We start from the raw sequence: 19,581 nt of genomic DNA, 5'->3' as shown, positions 1-19,581 counted from the left end.
ATCAGTGCTGTTGACATGGAGCCTATATACAAAATGAATAATTGAAAAAAAATGTATTGGTTTAAATTCACAAGAAGTATATATCGTCTTACCTGTGCCATTTTTATGAATAGCATTTTGACAATATCAATTATGAGATTTCACAAAATAAGAATCACACATTTTAGCTTCAAGTAGGTAATTTCAGGATACTTCAAAGTACTGTAAGTACACTTTGCTCAATAAGTTCATAGAGAGACTGATATGCCTGTGTTCAGGAGCTCTCTGGCTACCTACATACTGAATATCAAACAATTTTTCTGAATGGATTTGGAGGTTTTTCAAAGTAAAGTCCAACATTTTCACTGTGGAATAGATCATATCAGGATTGTCACTGTAGAAAATAGATCATTTCAGGATACTTCAAAGTACTGTAAAAGCACTTTGCTCAATAAGTTCAAAGAGAGACTGATATGCCTGTGTTCAGGACCTATCTGACTACCTACATACTGAAGATGAACAATTTTTACTGAATGGTTTTGGAGATTTTTCAAAGTAAAGTCCAACATTTTCACTGTGGAATAGATCATTTAAGGATACTTCAAAGCAGGGGCGGCTCCTGGTACAGGCGACATATGCGGTTGCCTAGGGTGAAAACCTGAAATAAATAGTTGACAAATGCATCATCAGAACATTATTTTTTCACTTCCTGTTTAACACAGGTCGCTGCTGCGTGTCTATTTGAATTAATAAGAAGCACCAGGGTGCCTTTTGGTGGCTTTATGTATTTCAATTACATATTAAATTCCTGTGTAACTTTGTTACATAAGTTCAATGTAAAGGGTCTGATATAAATACGTTTTTTTTTTTTTTAGCATGTTGAGTTAATTTGAATAAACTAACTAAAATAACTTTACATATCAATGTACATGTTTAACTTAATTAAATGAAGTCATTCAAGTTAGCCATAGCTATTTTCTGAGTGTAGGTCTGTCTTCATGCACTCTTATACCATTTATTCTAAGATCACTAGCAGTCTGATTTCCAATTTTACTTTCAATAATTACTAACAAACACATTATATTTCTAACATTATACATATTTATCTTTTATCACTGCTTATTTTGCCTTCATGATTGTAATGCACTTAAAATCAACTCCTGTTGTTTTTAGTGCTATATAAACAATCAAACTTGACGTGACTTATTATTATTTACTCTCCCCTCTAGTCGATCAAAACATTTTCAGTGCATCAGTCAAGAGCAAATTAATTAAACAACACCACTGAATACACCATGACTGTACTATACAGTGTTTCTGTTATTTTGACCAGCTAAGGTGAGTAGATGTTCCCAACACCTGACCACTGACACACATCACTGAAATAAGAACACAAACCACCAGATACAAACTCTGACTTTATTGTAACACTGAAAAGAATCGCAACACAATGAGGTAAGTTAAATAATCCACATCTGTGATGTTTTTGAAACCAGCGACACCACAAAATATTCACCACCCAGCAACAGTTCCACAAAGTCTGCAAACGATGGCGATTAACGCGTCGTCCGTTCAGTTCACAGTTTAATACAAACAATATTCCTCTCAGCTTCGTATGAGGACAAGAGGAATATTGGAAATCTTTCAAACACAAACTTACCAGTTGTACATTTTTTGAGGAGATGAGACTCAGTAGAAAAGATCCCCAGAGGGAGAAACATTCTTTTGAATTTCTGATGAGAATGAAGCCTCTACAGACACTGGCAGGCTCAGTCTGAGTGTGCTACCATTTCTGCTGATGACTTGGCACGGTCTCACAGGGCACTAAGAGATACAACGTGAGAGCATTTCAGTTTGCCTATGCTGCCGTCACACTGTACAAATAGATGAACTCACAGTGTCTGATTACTCTACAGACATCTGTGGCACAGGACGACGTGGCTGCAGCTCCTGCTCCCTGAAATGCCCTCAGAATTTTTCACCCGAGTCCTTGTTGGGAGGAAGGTCAGAGAATAGTCTCTCTGTACTCAAGGCCTTGTTCAGAGGAGGGGGAGTCCAGTGGGTTGGTGGAGGCACTGGTTGTTTGTTGGAGGTGTTTGGGACGGCACAGGGAAGGGGACGGTGATGAGCTCAAAGCGCCGCAGCTCTGGAGGTGTAGATCCTCACAGCCTCGCTTTCTGGGACTGCCGTTGATGCGCTGGGTCATCACCTGAGCAGAAGGAAATCATATTGCCAGGGATACATTTTTACAAATGTTGCTGACAAGCAAAAATCCAATCAAATGAATTTTGTTTTAACACAGATATGGCAAACTTTACTGAATATGACGAGAATCTAAAGAGCTGTGAAATACATCTCGCTATGAATTTACAATACAGAGAAAAAAATGAAAATACTGTAGAATTTTTCCATGGTTGCTGTAGTCATAATGCTATTATCATCACAAATTAAAACAATGCTGCTATGTTTTATTGTCCATAAAATAGACTAATATTGGACTATCAGGGTCAGTTACAGTATAAACATTGGGATACAGTTACCTGATCTATGACATTGGCACTATAGATGGCCTCCTCCATGTGTTTCTCATCCGACTTGATGACGCACTTGATGTTGTTGACCACCTGCTGGACCTCAGGAGGTAGACTGCAGTTTGAATGCTCAAGGAACTTGGCCACCAATATTTTGGTGTCTTTGTACATCTTGAGGTCGGCCAGCGAGTGTGGGCGCTCATGGGAGGAGCTTGTGTGCAGGGCTCGAGGTTTGAGGGGGATGTCAGTTTTCTTCTCCTCTTTCTGCTGCTTCCTGACAAATATGTGACCGGGTTTTGCGCCACTATCCTCTACTGACACGTCTGAAGATAAAACACAAGAAAAACTGTCAAAGCATTGAAATAAATAAATCACGGCCATCTTTAATAATCAAGGCTAATAGTAATGACAGTGTCTGTGTCACTGATTGAACACATTTTCATTATCAGCTCACAGTTACAGCTCAGTTAAAATAGGCCGAGGATTATTTTCTGATTTAAATTCGTGTATATCAGATAACATGATGTTACGGCGGGGGCAGCACAGAGGTTGCCGGTTCAAATCCCAGATTGGTCACTGTCATTCTGTGTAGACATTGCATGTCCTCCTGTGTCTACAATGGGTTTTCTCCAGGTACTCTGGCTCCCTCCCACAGTCCTCATCCCATGCATTCAGACTGTATGGTACCTTGCTCTGGTGACGTATGAGCTGAAGCTTCAGCAGCAGGGTCAGTGGCAGAGGCGCAGCCACTATTTTCTCCTGTAGAGGGAGACAAGACAAACACTTAGTGTGGACCAACAAAGCAGTTACTGGGAAGTGAGCCTGCCTTGTTTGATTTCATTGAAATGCTGTAGTGCTGCTATATATACACAATATTCAACAGAAAAACACAGCAAATCGCTACACTGAACAATTTGGAATCAAATAATTAAAGAATTATTTAGAAATAATAATTGAACAACTGATCCCTCTAGAAATATTTACATGGAGTATTTAAAGCTTCAGTAAACTTGTGAGACATCCTTGCCAAACTTACTTCCTGTTGCAGAGGAGCAGGAGATGGGGTCACTGGTGGAGCGGACGATGCGGGCCAGCTTGCGGTACCTCCTGGCTGCTCGCACCCGAGGCCTCTCTGAGGGCGAGTGGCCACTTTGAGCTGAGGTAGAGGGGGGTTGTGATGTCGAAGAGGGAGACCAAACACTGAAACACAGCCTGGGGCCGCGTGGTCTGTTCGGAGGGGAAGGGGAGGAAGAAAGAGCCAAAGGGCTGATGGCTGAAGTTCCACCAGAGGAGGCCACTGAGGTGGGGGAACAAGGCTGAGGTGGTTGGGGGATAGCAACAGGGAGCATGAGCTTCCTGCTCATCATTCGTGCTTTAATGAGGGAGTGCGTTGGTGGTTTAGGCGGCTCCTCCGGTAAATGTTTGGCTGAGGCGAGCTCGTCACATATGTGCAGTGTGGCACTGTGTTCCTCACAGGGATGTGTGTTGTCTGTGGAGTCCTCCTGGTCCGGATTGCTAAAGTTCTCTGACGACCAGTCTGGAGAGCGTTCCAGAGACTCCTGGGTCTGTGAAGACTCACTGTATCCGGTGTCACAGGGGCGAACATCCATGTTAGGCAGGCCACGGTGGCAACGGGACGGGTCCCGTGTACAAAGTTCCAGGCTGGTGCAGCTGCCGTCAGTGGGGGCAGTGTGGGGCGTGCCGTAAGGAGAGCAGTCAGAGCCCTGGACCTCCAGGGAGCACAAGTCCTCTGAGGAGCAGGTCTGGTCCTGATCAGCCACCTCTGACACCATCAGGGATGCACTGTCCACTGAGGCTGAAAACAGAGAGGAAAAGGCAGGATTAACACATCTACTGTTTAACAAAAACAGGACAATCTCCTGTAATGTTCCCAGCGTCTTTACCCTGAGTGCTGAGACCTGCAGTGGTGTTTCTCTCACACAAACTGGACCCAGTGGCCTGTTGCTCGATGCTGGTTGTGACCTGTAAAGACAAAGAAATAAACACTGTTCAAGTAAAATGATTTTGAGTGGAAAAAGAAGATGAAGGAGAGAGATAGTTCAGCTCATATGGCTATTTTATTGCATAATACAGAATGCAGAATCTTCAATACTCCTTTTTGGTCTGTAGAGGGCTCTGTAAGACCACAACACTATAACAGGACGTCAGGTGTATCAAGGGAGAAAACTACACCAGCTTAAACAAGAATCTTTAATTAGCTTCAATGATGTCCCCTTCAAGGTGCCGTACATTACTCGTATATGTTCATGTAACTTGGTTTGCCAGATCATTCGTTGCCTTCAGCTTGAAATCATCAGCCGACTCTCCTCTGCAGTCTCACACAATCAATCGATCACTGCCTTTATCCACTGATTATTTACAGCAACTGTTTATCTGCAGAAGGTAAGAAAATCCCTTGCTGATTCCTGAAGGACACGGTTCAAAGTGGATGTGAATTCAACTAGGGATTTATCACGTGTAATGGAAAAAAAGGGGATTAGAAGACTGAGCAGTTTATGAAAATAATAGAGGCTAGAGGGAGACTTGCTTTTACATTAGACACATGTTTTTAATTGTGAACAATGAAATGCAGTGAAGACTGAAAAATTTTTTGAACCATTTTTGAAAGACCATATGTAGATTCTCAGTTATCTCAGACTTTTAGATCCTATATTGGTAATGCCATTTTAACCCACCAGTAAAAATTTAAATAAAAGAAAATAAATAACAACAACAAATTTGATTCGGCTCTTTAGAAATTACCATCTCATTTACATGAGTTTCTCAAATTCACTTTTATACTCAGACCTACTGTCTATAATAACGTCTATTTCACATTTCAGACTTTCACGAAACCTGGGCTTAACCTTGAAATCCACATCTCTGAAGACAATCTCATTAAAATGTAGATAATTTCCAATAAAAACCAAAAGCTATTCACAACTGAATATCTCCTTATACAAATTAGAAAAGTTATTTCACAATTTAAAGCACATTTAAAGATAAGACCTGATTTCAAGCAGGTATTTATTGCTCCTATTCCTATGAAAATATAACTACGAAATATAAGTAAGGTATTATATGTGCTGCCTTGCACTCAGTTGCCTACACACAAAGCTTGTAGTCTGTTTTAAGGACAAACTAGTCTGTTTTATCTCACCTGGCTGGCAGGGGTCTGCCCCACCACAGACTCATATGGAGGCGGCAGGTCCGTTGGGTACAGGGTCCCTGGGCTGTTGATGGGAACCCCGTAGATGGCACTGAAGGGAGAGTGGGGGAAGTCCAGGTGGAGCCCTCTGCCAGGGACACAAGTGAGAAAAATCAAACAAAACTCAAAAATTCCTTGAAATACTGTATCTCAGATATCCATAGCTAAAGTGTTTGAGAAACTGTAACAGCAAGTCTGAATATAAATCCTTTCTGAGTTTAAACACAGTCGCTGGTCGATTGAAACCATTAAGAAAGAAAGGATGAGAAATATCCTTTTTCTTCCACCGCTCCAGTCCGGATGATTTAAACCGGTTCTCCATTATTCTGTGTGCAGCACCGCTGTCTCATATGGTGCCAATTAAGAACACGCAGCCATGCTCGCAGTAATATCTTTTAATTACAACCCCATTCTCATCCAATGTGCCAGAGCATGAAATACAACCTGAGAGTTTCCACCAATCATCTGAGGGATGATGATGTCATGACACATCCCTGGCCCCGGGCAGAGACACCATAAATGCTTCCTCTGCCTTGTTTATATTTATGGCATAATTGACAAACAGATGTGGCTTCTTGCCAAATGGCAGCATCAGCAGCACTCTCTCTGGCAAGACTGAGAAAATGGAGAGAGTGATGAAGGAGGGGGGTCAACCGATCTTCCACAACAGCTGAGAATCACCTCGATGATGATGTCGCAGCTGCTTAACGGAGGGAAAAGCTCAGAACTGGCTGCGGATGATAATACCACAAGTGACGCAGTCAGATAGTAAACAGACGCAAGCCACCGCTGCATTATATGATGGATTTGGATTTGACTGTGGAAGCAAATGTTGGTTTTGGCATCTGTATATTCACCTTCTCTCAGGAAAGCACAGGGTGGTTAGTCCACATTAACTAAATATGTTAGACCTGCGAAAATCCTTTAACTGAACACATAATGGAACGTACCAGCAAGAACAGGTTATAGTCTTCATCTTTTCAGCTCCTCTGAAACAAATCCTTCTGTTTCTTTTCCTTGGTGTGTTCTCCTGAGAGCTTTCCACCTGCAGTGCCTGACCTATCAGCCCCATGATCAATTTTTTTTAATAACTTTGCTCCTTCCTCACTTTTTGACCATTTTTATTTCACAGTCCACTACCTGATTCATTACAGGTGTCTCTGGCGAGGCGGGCAAGGAACTGCAAGAAAATGTTATAGGTTCCAAAAAATGATTCCCGAAGAGTCCTAAATCTTCAGCGTGTATGTTATCATAGCACTGGGCCATGAACGACTGCTAACTCACAGAAACCAGCAGAATTCTAGTTTCAATACATATCACAAAGTTTGAGATAAGCAGAGCCAGGCTGGGTTTGTCATTAAGTTTACCAAATGTATTAAATAAAAACTAGGCCTTTATCGATGCCATGATAAGTAACATAAACACAATTAGACCCTTTAATCTTTGCTTCCCAACTAATACAGTAATTTTTGGATTGCTAGAATCAGCGACCGACTCAACGAGGCATTTATAACGTTTTAAAAAGGGTTCTAAAGTAGACCTCCGTGTACAATTACACAGATTTCTAACAGTTGCACTATACTCACTAGGAGGTTCGTAAATTAATTTTTTTTATTGTATATTCGCTATAAATATCTCACAGGCCACATTGGTACCAGAGTTCGGGGAGCACTGAGAAAAGATGGGATGCTGATGAGAAATATTTTGCATCTCACCTCTGTCCATCCATCGAGGGGGTGCAGGTATACTCCGGGGGGTAGTACGGTGGAGGAGGTATGGGAGGAATAAACTCATCAAAGTCCAGAGTTTGGTGGAGGATGGTTCCGTGGGGGGTCATGCAGTCAGCATTTAGGGCTCGCGCTCTGTGCGGCATAAACTGAAACACAGCATGAAGAGAACCATTATCAGAGCCTGTTGTTTATCCATTTAGACATTATGTTGTTTATTATAATGACTGAGCATATGTGACATATCGCCTCCCTGCTGTCAGTGCAAGCAGTTACACATAATCACAATTCTGCTGTTGGTGCCTTGCTCAAGGGCAACTCAACAGCAGATTTCTGAAAAACTGCATATTCACCCTCCTCACTCAGACCTTTGCAAGTGGAACAACTTTCCAGACACAGAACACCCTTCCCTTCTAATCTGCAGGCTGCCACTGCTGATATTGACTTGGCTAAATTTACGGAGCTAAATAAAAGGTGAACACCTCACGTGGTCAATGGGACTGTTGGAGATAAGACTCAACGCTTTCGTCCTTTGCTTCACTGTGAATCAATATTAGGATGCCACCGTGTTCAGCTGCCTCAGATTACACTTTCTGCTGTGTATGTCTGCTCCTGATTTTATAAATACTGTAACGGATACTGTCTTTGTTCAATTCCGCGTAGATCAGCTTAGCAGTAAATAATGTGAGTAAAAATGTGTCCTTCTTATTCATTGAGCTTTGGAAAGGATCTGCAGAATTATCACCGAAATGTATTTATATCTATGAGTCGGCAGTGTGAGGCGGCTCTGACAATGATCTGTCAACATCTCAGATAATCTTTGCTGAGCACTGAGGCAGAGGCTGCTGCAAATCGAGGCCTTTTGTCAAGATGAGAACATTTTTCTAATTTCCTTTTTTAATTGCTGTGTAATTTAAAAAGCTTGTGATGAATTCATCTCGGCCCTTTAATGACTGTTTGCCTATTCTTGAACAGGAATACATTTTGTGTAAAAGAGCTCTAATGCACAATGGGCCTCATTTACCAACTGTTCTTAAGAATACATTTATTCTTGTGTAAGAACAGAATCTACGCGTACTGAAGGGCACTCTTAAGCACACTTGACAACTGAAATGCTTGTGTAAAATAATCAGTTATTGGGGGTTTTATGGTTAATTCGACAGTTGTATAATATTTTATCATTTCATCAAAAGACTGACAGGTTTCAGTGCACATTATACTGTTTTAAACACGTGAAAATATTGAAGAGGAAAATAATTAGTCACAAAAATAGTCGCCCATCTTTAGGTGTTACACACTGGTGTGTATTAAATGTGTCACATGTTCCATAGTTTTCCTGCTACATATTTTAGTTCAAATGTTCAATCACAGTGCAGCCTGTTAATTCTGAAAACTAAGTATATTTCTGTTGTGAGACAAGAGATGCAACCGCACTCCTCCAGCCTCACATCAAGACCCATCACATCCACAACATTTACAGCATAGCTTATTTAATGTGTAAAACATTTTTAGAGCACATACCACTGCGAAGCTTTGCCATCATGTTGACGTGTTGCTCTACATGTCTAGTTGTTAATGTGTTTAGAGGCATGCTGGTGAAAAACACCAAGGCAGCTGGCCGTGCTTATTTCCCTCGTCACTAACAGCATTTAGCTGTTGGTGGCTGGTTGATTGTTGCACATACATAATGACAGAAGAGGTTCACACTGAGGATGATGTAAGCTGTTTTCTTCCATTCCAACATATTATATGTGGGAAGCAGGAGAACTAAGAGGGAAGTCCATTTGACCTTGTATTTACATGGTATTAACCAAGCAGGTTACATACAATGTAAGAAAAAAGTAACCTTATTCTCTACCTTTTCATCATTCCTGAGCTGCATGTGTTTACCAAACCATCACGGTGGTCACTGAAAAGTTTTGTGTTGCTGTCCCCTCCATCACACTCACCATCTGCAGCACATCAGTCGAGACCATCTGCATACAGCACATGGCCGTGGCCAGAGCACACACAATGGTTGAGATGACGTTGAGGGCACACACGCTGAACAGCAGCTCCTAAAGTCGAGCAGGGAGAGGAGGAGGAGGCTGTTAGAGAGCGACCAGTGTCAATAGTTAGCGAATGGATGGACGGGGAAGGTGAGAGAGGAAGAGAAGACAGTTATTATTATGAACCTATTAAATATGAGGGATAATAGAACAAAAAGAGGTGAATGTGCAATACAGCAGAAGGAAAAATCACAGAGAGGATTGAAGGTGACACAAACGGCCCCGGCGTCATTAAGGTAACCAAGTTTAGAAAAGCTCGGCACACCGGCACTACAGTGAGAGAACACCTCTACTGATATCAGGTTTACTAACCCCGAACACAAAAAAGTCTAATCTTCATTATTAACATATTTACAATACATTTCTGAAGGTCTGAAACTGAAAAAAAAGAAAATAAATACTATTTCTTTGTATATTACAGCTTAACAAACAAATTCAATTACAGTGAAAAAATAAACCTCTTAAGTATCCAAGGTTAAGCATGAGCACACACATTCAAACTGTGGTAATGCAGCAAACAGCAAGGGGACAAACCAGTATTGAATCTGTCAGCAAAAATAAATGTGCACGGTCGTGAAATACTAAGCCCAGCACCCTGAATCAGAGGAAAGACTTATGACTGCAGCCCCATGATGATGCCCTCTGTGCCGTTTGAATAAAAGGTGGAAATTTATCTTTAAATGGCTCAATTTGTAAAACACATCCGAAACAAATAACCCTATAAGAACTGTATTGCATGAATTAGGTTCCAGAAGACGAACGACAGCACCATTTTGTCTCGAATTTGGCTCTGGGAATAAAAACTGTCTTGCACACAGATTGAGGAGAGGATGACAGCAGCTTGTATTGCAGCCTTTAAGGGAGAGAAGCAAATTATCGCATACATGTGTGTATCAAATAGTTGGAGGTGATCTTGAGTCAACTTGGATGATTGAATTCAGTAATAAACTAGAGTGACACTCACAAGAGCACATATAGTAGAATAGTATATTATAGTATCATAGTCTATCTCTGCCAAGACCCAACAGTCTCCTTAAATTCAATCAAGCTGCATCAAATTTCACACTCCCATGAATATCTGTCCCCTAAACATACCCGATTTTTTTCATCAAGATCCATGAATAATTCTCACACATTCACATGGAAACTGGTTGAGTAGTTTTTGCATCATCCTGCTAACAATCAAACAAACAAACTCGTCAGTGGAGGAAGATATATATGTTATTGTTCTCTTACGTTCACAGGGTTCTTCTGTCATATTAAATTCCCTCTACAGACACCATGATGATGTTATTACCAGTACTATTGTTATCAAACAGTATAAGCCTGTTAAAAAGATATGAGAGAGCAGGGACGGGTCTGACTGTGTGGAAGAGACTTTGTGATATTTTAATTTAAAAAGGAGAATTAAATAAAAAACACCAAAGACTATCCTATGACAACAAACTGAGTGCACAGAATGAGCATTCATCAGAAACACGGGCTGCCCCTGAATATCTGTGAATGTGAATCTTACAATATCTTTTGTGGGTTTCTGAATGAAGCTCCCACATAAAGTGTTTTCCAGTCCGTCAGATGACAGATGACTCACTAGATTCAGAGGCACGTAATAACCAGTGACATTAAAAAACCCACGCGTTTTGGGCTTCTGATAATCTGCAGTGCTGACAGATGTCTGCCCCCTGCTGTGATCTGTAAAGGGTAGTGGTTTGTTTGGAGGGAGTGCAGGTACCCTGACTTTCTGTAGGAGGTTCCAATCAGATCCACTGATTCCCTTTACCTCAATGATGTTGCCTTGGTTGCTTTTTTCAAACAAGTTAGAGATACAGCAACTAGCTGCCAAAGATTGAGTCTGTAAGCTGGAAGTTGAAGCAGAGATGATGCCAGTTGGAACCAGTGAGTTTCAAGTCATGCAGCGCCAACTATACTATGCATCTAACTCGTGTTTGTCTTGGAAACTATCATTTTTGGAACATGGTTTGTTTTTGGAGGGTTTGAGGATGATCTACATGACATCACAACCAGTCAGTAAATAAATAGTAATTTGTGAACTGACTGCATGTACACAGTGTATATACACAGATATAAAGACCACTCAAAGTGCTCTACCCTTTTACATTAACCCGTTCACACACAATTCACACACTTGCACACACACAAAAACACACTTGATGACACACACACACCCACCCACACACACACACACACACACACACACAAACACACACACACGGGTGTGGCTCAGGAGAAAGAGAGGGTTGTCACAGAGTGGTGGTTCAATCCATGGTCAAGATCAAGGCCCACCTGACGGATGTGTTTTGAGTTTGTGAATGGTGTGTGATAGAAATAGAGCACTGTATGAATGGGAATGCGAATGGTTGAATGGAACTTATTTACTAGAGCACTTTGAGTGATCGATTAAAATGCTATAAATACACTCCATTTACCATCACACACTGCCTGGACAGCTTTCAGGGACTATTTGGGGTTCAGCGGCTTGCCGATGAACACTTCAGCAAGCAGGGATCGAACCACCAACCTTCCGGTAAGTGGATGACTCACTGTAGCTCCTGAGCCACAATTGCACATTTTAAGTGTGTAAGACGTGCACCTATTCACACACACATTCAAAAAGCTCCTCCATAGCATACCTCTCTATTACTCCTTAAGCCCATTCACACACTAACAGCACAAAAGAAGTGGTTGTCATGGTCACTACGGCAATTCCAGTTACTATCGTGTGTTTCTGGTGTTTTTTGCCCCTTGTGTCTCATTACTTCCCCCTGTCTGTCTACCACTGTGTGTTTGTGTGTGTGTGTGTGTGTGTGTGTGTGTGTGTGTGTGTGTGTGTGTGTGTGTTTGTGTGTGTGTGTGTGTGTGTTTGTGTGTTTATGCCCCACCCCCTCTAGCTGCCTGATTGCCAATCTGTCTCTACACCTGCCATCCATCAACCCATCAACCCAGCAGTACATCCACCCTCACGTCTTCATCCATTCTTTGCCAGATCATTGCTTCAGCCTTTTTGGATCATTCACTCAGACTTGTTTGCCGGCTCAATTCTCCGCCTGCCTTGCTCATTCAGTCGTCTCCACCAGCCTCCCCAGCTTCGATCCCTTGCCTCGCCTCCACCCACCATTCTCCCCAACCAGCTCACCTTCCCAAAGGCCTTCTCACCTCCACCGACCTCTCACTTCTCCCAATCACCTTCTGCATCTGTCGGCTCCTCTGCCTTCACCCCCCGCTCTGCTCTGCTCCACCCTGCCACCTGCCTCTGCCCTCTAAAGTGCCTGCTGGAAAATACACTTCCCCCATCCACCATCCATTTCCCCAAAAAACTTCATTTATACTTCTGGATTTGGAAAGGAGATTTTGTAACTGCATTTAGATTTACACTTAGTTTACATGGTGAAAACGTTTGACTGATGCTGTCATACTTGGCTGCCAGATATTGTTTTACAATAAAACTTACGAGTTGTAATAAAGCGCTTATGTAAACAACCTACTCTACACAATTATAACCTTACAAACTATATTTGACTTTTTGACTGATTGAAATAAAAGAGTCATGGTGTTTAAATACAAGAAGTTGTGATGTTCAGTGTGATGAATTAACTAGTAATTAAGTGTCAGGTCTCTGCATCTATGTTTTTTTTTACACCACAGTGACATAAGTAAAAAAATTTTCTGCCTCAAACTGTAGGGAAATGAATAATGAAAAACTGTCAATGTTATTGACAAATATACGAAATTTATGGGAATGAAAACATGAAAATATGCTGTCTGGGTAATTTGATCCACTTAAGATCGGTATTTAAGACAACCTGCTGCCTTACAATAAAACAGATTGCGTAGCACTCCGGGGCCTTAAACAGAAAGCTTAACTGTTTTTTCACATCACTGATACTGAACTGTTATCTCTCGAACCATGACGTTCTCTACCAGAAACAAACTACACACATCCCACTCGTAGCTGCTCCCTCCCGCTTCCTCAAATCAAAGGGCAACACCTTGTTTTCTGCATTCACCATCGAGTTTCTGTTGATAGTCAGCGCAGGTCACAGCACTGACCTCTGCTTTCCTCAGCCTCCCCAAGCAACTCTTCACGGTGTTTGACAGAAAAGCCAGGACTTCCCCCAGGAAGCCCTACTACAGTTTGAGGGAGGGCGTTCTCTCTCTTCTATCGATTTTCTAACACCAAGTGGCAGAAAACAGAAGAGGCTGTACGTGCCACCAATACTTAGTTTTTTTCACACAACGTAACTACACTGTAGAGAAATGGAATGTACAAATATGTGCGAGGTGTGTTATAAACCAGTGATGGCGTCTTTGTAGATCAGCACCTTAGACTGTTTATAAAGAAACACAACATGACAAAAGGTGAAGCTAAAGCGTCTCAATTGCCCCCTGGTGGCTGACTGCAGTGTAGGTCATTAACCCCGCCTCCTCCATGTTAGTGGATGAAAGTGTGCGTCAAATATTCTTTGATCAAAAATGGTATCTTGTAAATTGTTTTTAATTGTTTTTTTAATGTTATAAAACAGGGTGAAATATCATGATTGACAAGTGAGTCAGCAGGACCTCCAGACTATACTGTGCAGGCTCCAAATTGCATCATCAGCGCAAGATCGGATATCCTGGCTTTATTTCTGGAGATTGGGAGGAAGTGGAGACAAAGCATCCATCTTTAAATAGAGTCTATCAAAATGTGATGTGTTGCATTTAAAAAAATTATATAAGAATAATTTAAATAAACCAAACCAAAGAGATGAGCAGTCTGTTTCTGATCCAAAGGTTGATGCAGGAAGACAAACAAAAGTTAAGAGCTTGACATTTTCTGTGACTTAACTAACTAATCTTTATTGATTAATGATGCAAATTATGAATCCATTCACTGAATTCACATGCTTAATACAGTAAATGAGAAAAGACTATGTTCACTGTTAAATCTTTCTGCAACTTTTACCCTAAAGACTCTTCCCTGAGACAAAGCTCTACAATTACTATACACAGCAGTAACCAATTGTGCAACTGTTTCCTTCTTGTGTGATCTAATGGTTTATTAGGGTTAATGTATTTTTCCTCAACTCTTCTGTTACAGCAAACCTGGAGATAAACTACAAGCGTCTCGTAAAACCAGAAATATTTATGACGGCTTCATCTCGGCTAATTTTTGTTATGGTAATACATCTGCCCTGCGGATTTGAAACGGTGCATTTCTGTGATTTCCCTCGTGAGCACAATGTACATAATGATATAATAAATCCTGCAGGCAAATGTAATAACATCTCTACAGAAAACTGCTTAACATGCCCGCTCAACAGATATTTAACCTCTGGAAGATACCTTGCCCCGAGCCAATCAGTTACACAGCAAGGTCACACATCCGCCGCCCCCTAACAGGAAATCACAAATTATCTCAAAACTCCCTCCCAACTGATTATTTACAGCCCCGGGCAACGTGTAACCAAGAGTAAAAGAACAGGGAAATTAAATATGCTGGCAAAGGGCGAATGACACATATCAGCAATGTGGAGAGGGCTGATTGCTTTTTTTAAGAGCTAAACTTTTGTGTGTAGAAAAGCTGTTTGAGTAAACAAATGAAGGTCTATTACTGAGGCTACATGCTGTGAGAGTTCAGCTCTCCCCATATGCTCAGTATTTTCATGACAAAGGATATGGCAGCTGCATCATGAGGTTATTAGGATCAGCGGACGTCAAACTGAAATGACCAAGGGCTCTGGGGACACGGCTACTTCCTCTCAGACATAACTCAACACATCTGACTACCTTGGCACTTAATAAAGGTTTATAGCATCAATTCCCTCATCTCTTTTAATGAACTATGATCACAATGACAAATGTGCTTGATCTTTCCTCTTTTCATACGCATCCTTCATCCTAAGAAGTCTTTTATTTGGTTATCAATGTTTTATAATCAATCAGGGACATAAAATGAATGGATATGATTGTCGTTATCCACTAAAGGCCCCCGCAGCACATTCTGTATATCATTCCTGCAGACACTCGGAGTCAAGATAATCTACCAAGATCATGCACTTGCCAACTACAGCCACCCCAGGCTGGAAACACAGTGCATACTAAGAGGTTTGACACTAGGGAAAGACAAATGCTGTTGCTATTCTCAACTTCCTGCCCAATTAATCTGAGACTGAAGTCTTACATTGTAATTGTATTCCATGTCATTTCGGTTTAATGTGAAGCATGTTAGTTGCGTGTTTTAGTACACTGATGTGTTAACCATCACTATAAACAGATAAATATGACTTACTTGCAGTTATATGCAGTATGTGCAAGTAAGTGTGTTGATAGCACCAACCAGTCGAGTTGCAGTTTACATTCATTTTTGTCAATAGTATCAAACACTATTTATCGATCAATCTAATGCAGTGGCCCACCGAACATGCATGCAATTTGCTTTAATGTGCACAGAGAAGGCAGGTGTAAATTTGAGGTCTGAACTTGTCGCGGTAACATGCACTGCAAAGGCTGTATGTACCGATGTTATGCCAATGTTTGATTTAACTTTATGGATGTTTTAATGGTCCAGTGGGCTATGGATGTGCCTGCGGCCAGTCTGACTAAGAAAGAGAGAAACAGCCATGCAAAGAGAGCTGGACACGGTTCTATGACAAAGCAACAGCGCATGGGAGTTAGGGCCAAAAACATGATTTGTGACTTTTAAGTGACCTTGACCTCATATTAACCCTGTGAGCTTTGGAGTTTTTGGAGTTATGTCTCAGTCCGATCCAACCCAATGGATTTCAAACAGTGAGCGTTAGACAACAAAAAAAAAAGAGACGACGCCACAACTTAGAGTAAATATGATGCAGCGATTGTTACCATAGATACCAGTGCAGACAGGTTAGATCCCTCAACGTGTAATTTGATTTGATAAAACATTTAAGAATCTGATTTGACGAATGAATCCAGTTTTCCTGGAGTCCAAACATTGTGTAACTTACACAGAACGTCTTTACGTATGAAAACACCAAAACTCTCCAGTTCAGCACTATGTGGGCTCCCACCCACCTTGAGACGGAGGCGTATCGTGTTGCAGTCCCTCAGTGGATTCAGCTTCAGCATCTCGCCCAGGTTGTTGCAGCTCGAGCTCTGCTGCTGTAGCTCGCAGCAGACACACACTCCATCGCTGTCAAACTTGAGCTGGTGGGGAGGAGGGGGGAATACACATCCACACTCATGCATGCACGCCACATACACAGAAACACACGCACACACACACACACACACACACACACACACACACACACACACACACACACACACACACACACACACACACACACACACACACACACACACACACACAGAGACACACACGCAGACACAGAAATATGCACACACAGATCAGACCTGAGCTTGGTTTTTCTTTAAACATAAAATGTATTCCCGATAAAAACTAAATTTTTTATGAAACGATGTCATTAAAAAGACTGAAGATACGTGAGCAATAGAATAATAATAGACTGTGACTGAGAAAGGCAGCTGAGCAAGTGTTCATCAGGACAAAGACTGTGACATGAGGAGCTACCGAGGGAAGCATGGAGGTGGAGCGTACCTCTGCTATGTGTCCCAGATCGAGAGAAAGCAGGACATGAACCCAACAAGTGTGGGTTAATTACATTGGGGAGAAGAGATGAGGAACATTAATATTTCAGTCACAGCTGGGGGATGGTCTCGGGGGAGCCATATACAGCAGAGAAGTTGCTCTGCTCGGCCTGGGTGAGGAGAGAAGAGTTGCTGCTAATGTGGAAGTGGCCAGGTTAGTGGGTTGGGTGCTGGATGAAACACGAGGGGATTCTTCACTCATGAAAAAGCTCAGGAGCCCCGGCAGAAATCCACTTAAACAATCAGCGTTACATCTCATCACAAAAATTTGCAGACTGAGCATTCTGTGCTCAACTTCATCTGGAGCTGTGGTTGTAAAGATCCCAAATACAAAGAGTGACGAAATTTTAAAAGCTCACAATCATGGATTTTCTTAGAAAGAATAAATTAAGTTAATGTTAAGGGCTTAGATGCTTCTTAACAGAGCCCCTAAATATTACAAATAAGTAGCAGTAGTGAAGCAGAAGTGAAAATAGGTTAATAAAGTTATTTTAACTAACCTAATGCTTGTCGTTTTAAATAAGTGGTGTTGCACCTTTGTGTGAAGAATCCTTATTATGTGCTGCAAAAACTGCCCTCTGGCTTTCAGACTGTAACACCTCACTGAGAAGAAGGGCTGCATTCTTAAAATGCTTGTACACTCATCAACTAAATCAACTAAACATAGGTTGTGTGTCCAGTTGAAATCATAGACTGTATATATGGTTGAAATATAAAGTCTGTGTTTCAAACTAGAGACGTAGAGTTTGTAAAACTGTCCATTCACCGCCCTGATCTTGCAAATGTTTACATTGTAAAGGTATGATCTAGTGTTTTGGGGGATATCATGAAGCCACGTTTATAGATACTGACTCAAATTCTTAGGATGTCTTAGTATATAAAAGTACTTCAAAGGGTCAGTTGTGCTTAAAGAACTAGTTCATGCTACTTCTATTGTACTCACATGTATCATGTGTGAATGCACTATTTAAGATCTGCTTCTTTAGTTTTGAGCTTTTTAAAAAAAAATTCTCTTTTGAATCAGCCAGAAGTACAAAGGCTTGCATAATCTTTCTTTTTTAGCTGTAGCTTCACTTCTGGCAAAGATAAATGTGATAATTATGAACCATAAATGAACCTGTCACAAACAGAGAAGACTGTTCTGCAGCCTGCTGAGAACAGAAGTTCTGCCTGTCACTCCACCACATGCCAAAAATCATGTAAGTGGAGAGTCACATGCAGACAACACTGAACACATACTCACTGACTTTGTGACTAGTTTGACAGTTGATAGCAACTACATCACTGCAACGAAAATATTCAACACAAGCTGTGAACTTGACATCTTTCAGCTTGGGAAGTGATCAACTGATTCCAGACATAAACCCTCCGAACCCTGAGCTGCTTTTACCTTTATTTACAGGCCTGTGGCAGAGCAGAGTATGTTGGGATTCTCAAAATAGTTTTTCAGGTTTAGGAGTTTCAACATCCAGCTGTTATTTAAACATGAAAGGATGTATGAGAGTGTCTGTGTTCCTGGAATGCAAAATACATGTTGACAGGGCACAACATAAAACAGCTAATCTAAAAAATGTTTATCATAGGGAGTTAGGCGTGGTGATGTTTTTTAACCTCTGTCTGTGTGAATGCAAAATAACTTGAAAACCAATTGATGTATAGGAATATAACATGGAAGAGTATCTCCAGGTGATAGCCTTTTGAAACTGTGTGTGTGTGTGTGTGTGTGTGTGTTTGTGTGTGTGTGTGTGTGTGTGTGTGTGTGTGTGTGTCCCTTCAATAAACAATTGTGCGGAAATGTTGTTTTGACATTTTAGTATCATTATGAAACCCTAATAGATCACATATTATACATAGGCTGCATAAAGTCGCTTAGATACATTCATACGTAGGTTATGCATCGCCCCTCCTTTGCTTTTAATTAATTTTCTTCTTTCATAGCTTTTATTTCATCATATTAAAGCAGATCTGCGTGATAGAAACTGCCCAAATTTGAAAATACTGCTATCAATGGAAAGAGTGCGTAATTCTCTGAGAAGAAGTGTGATTTACTGATGCATATTCTAAAGTTGGAGAGTGTGTAAGTAAAAAGTCCAGTTGGTCTCACCAGCTGACAGTCTTCCAGAGAGTTGACCAGCTGAGCGTTCTGGCAGGAGAGGATGGAGCCTGCCAGGTTGAGCATCACACACACTGCTGACAGCAGCATGAAGAAAGTGATCTGTCACAAAGATAGAGGAAGAAGAGAGCGGGAGAGAGATGTAGAAAAAATAAATACAACATAATGTCAAATGTTGCCGCTTAACACAGGTTAAAACTCTTTCTGATATTGCTGTAACACCAGAGGCACTTCAATCAATCGTCAATCACAGGGATTTCTACACATCACCATAGTAGAAAAAAGGTGTCAAGAGGAATCGATATAACCTGTTTTTCCTCAGACCTAC

At 41.2% G+C, this 19,581-nt stretch overlaps 1 protein-coding gene across 1 annotated transcript in view; it reads right to left on the bottom strand.

The window, feature by feature from the left end:
• Positions 1-1,984: 1,984 nt before the first annotated feature.
• fam189a1 (family with sequence similarity 189 member A1) overlaps positions 1,985-19,581 on the bottom strand; it is a 79,167-nt gene continuing 61,570 nt past the window's right edge. Inside the window, exons 3-12 of the mRNA XM_061068875.1 lie at positions 19,245-19,355; positions 16,544-16,708; positions 9,395-9,502; positions 7,434-7,594; positions 5,671-5,806; positions 4,415-4,493; positions 3,547-4,326; positions 3,198-3,269; positions 2,520-2,833; positions 1,985-2,188 (exon numbers count right to left, since the gene is read on the bottom strand). Coding sequence (XP_060924858.1) covers positions 1,985-2,188; positions 2,520-2,833; positions 3,198-3,269; positions 3,547-4,326; positions 4,415-4,493; positions 5,671-5,806; positions 7,434-7,594; positions 9,395-9,502; positions 16,544-16,708; positions 19,245-19,355 — 2,130 coding nt within the window. The remainder of the gene's footprint in view (positions 2,189-2,519; positions 2,834-3,197; positions 3,270-3,546; positions 4,327-4,414; positions 4,494-5,670; positions 5,807-7,433; positions 7,595-9,394; positions 9,503-16,543; positions 16,709-19,244; positions 19,356-19,581) is intronic.

This window comes from Limanda limanda, chromosome 3, assembly GCF_963576545.1.
Source record: "Limanda limanda chromosome 3, fLimLim1.1, whole genome shotgun sequence".
Lineage (NCBI taxonomy): Eukaryota > Metazoa > Chordata > Actinopteri > Pleuronectiformes > Pleuronectidae > Limanda > Limanda limanda.
The sequence above is the reverse complement of the archived record's forward strand: the minus strand, read 5'-3'. Positions and strand labels throughout refer to the sequence as shown.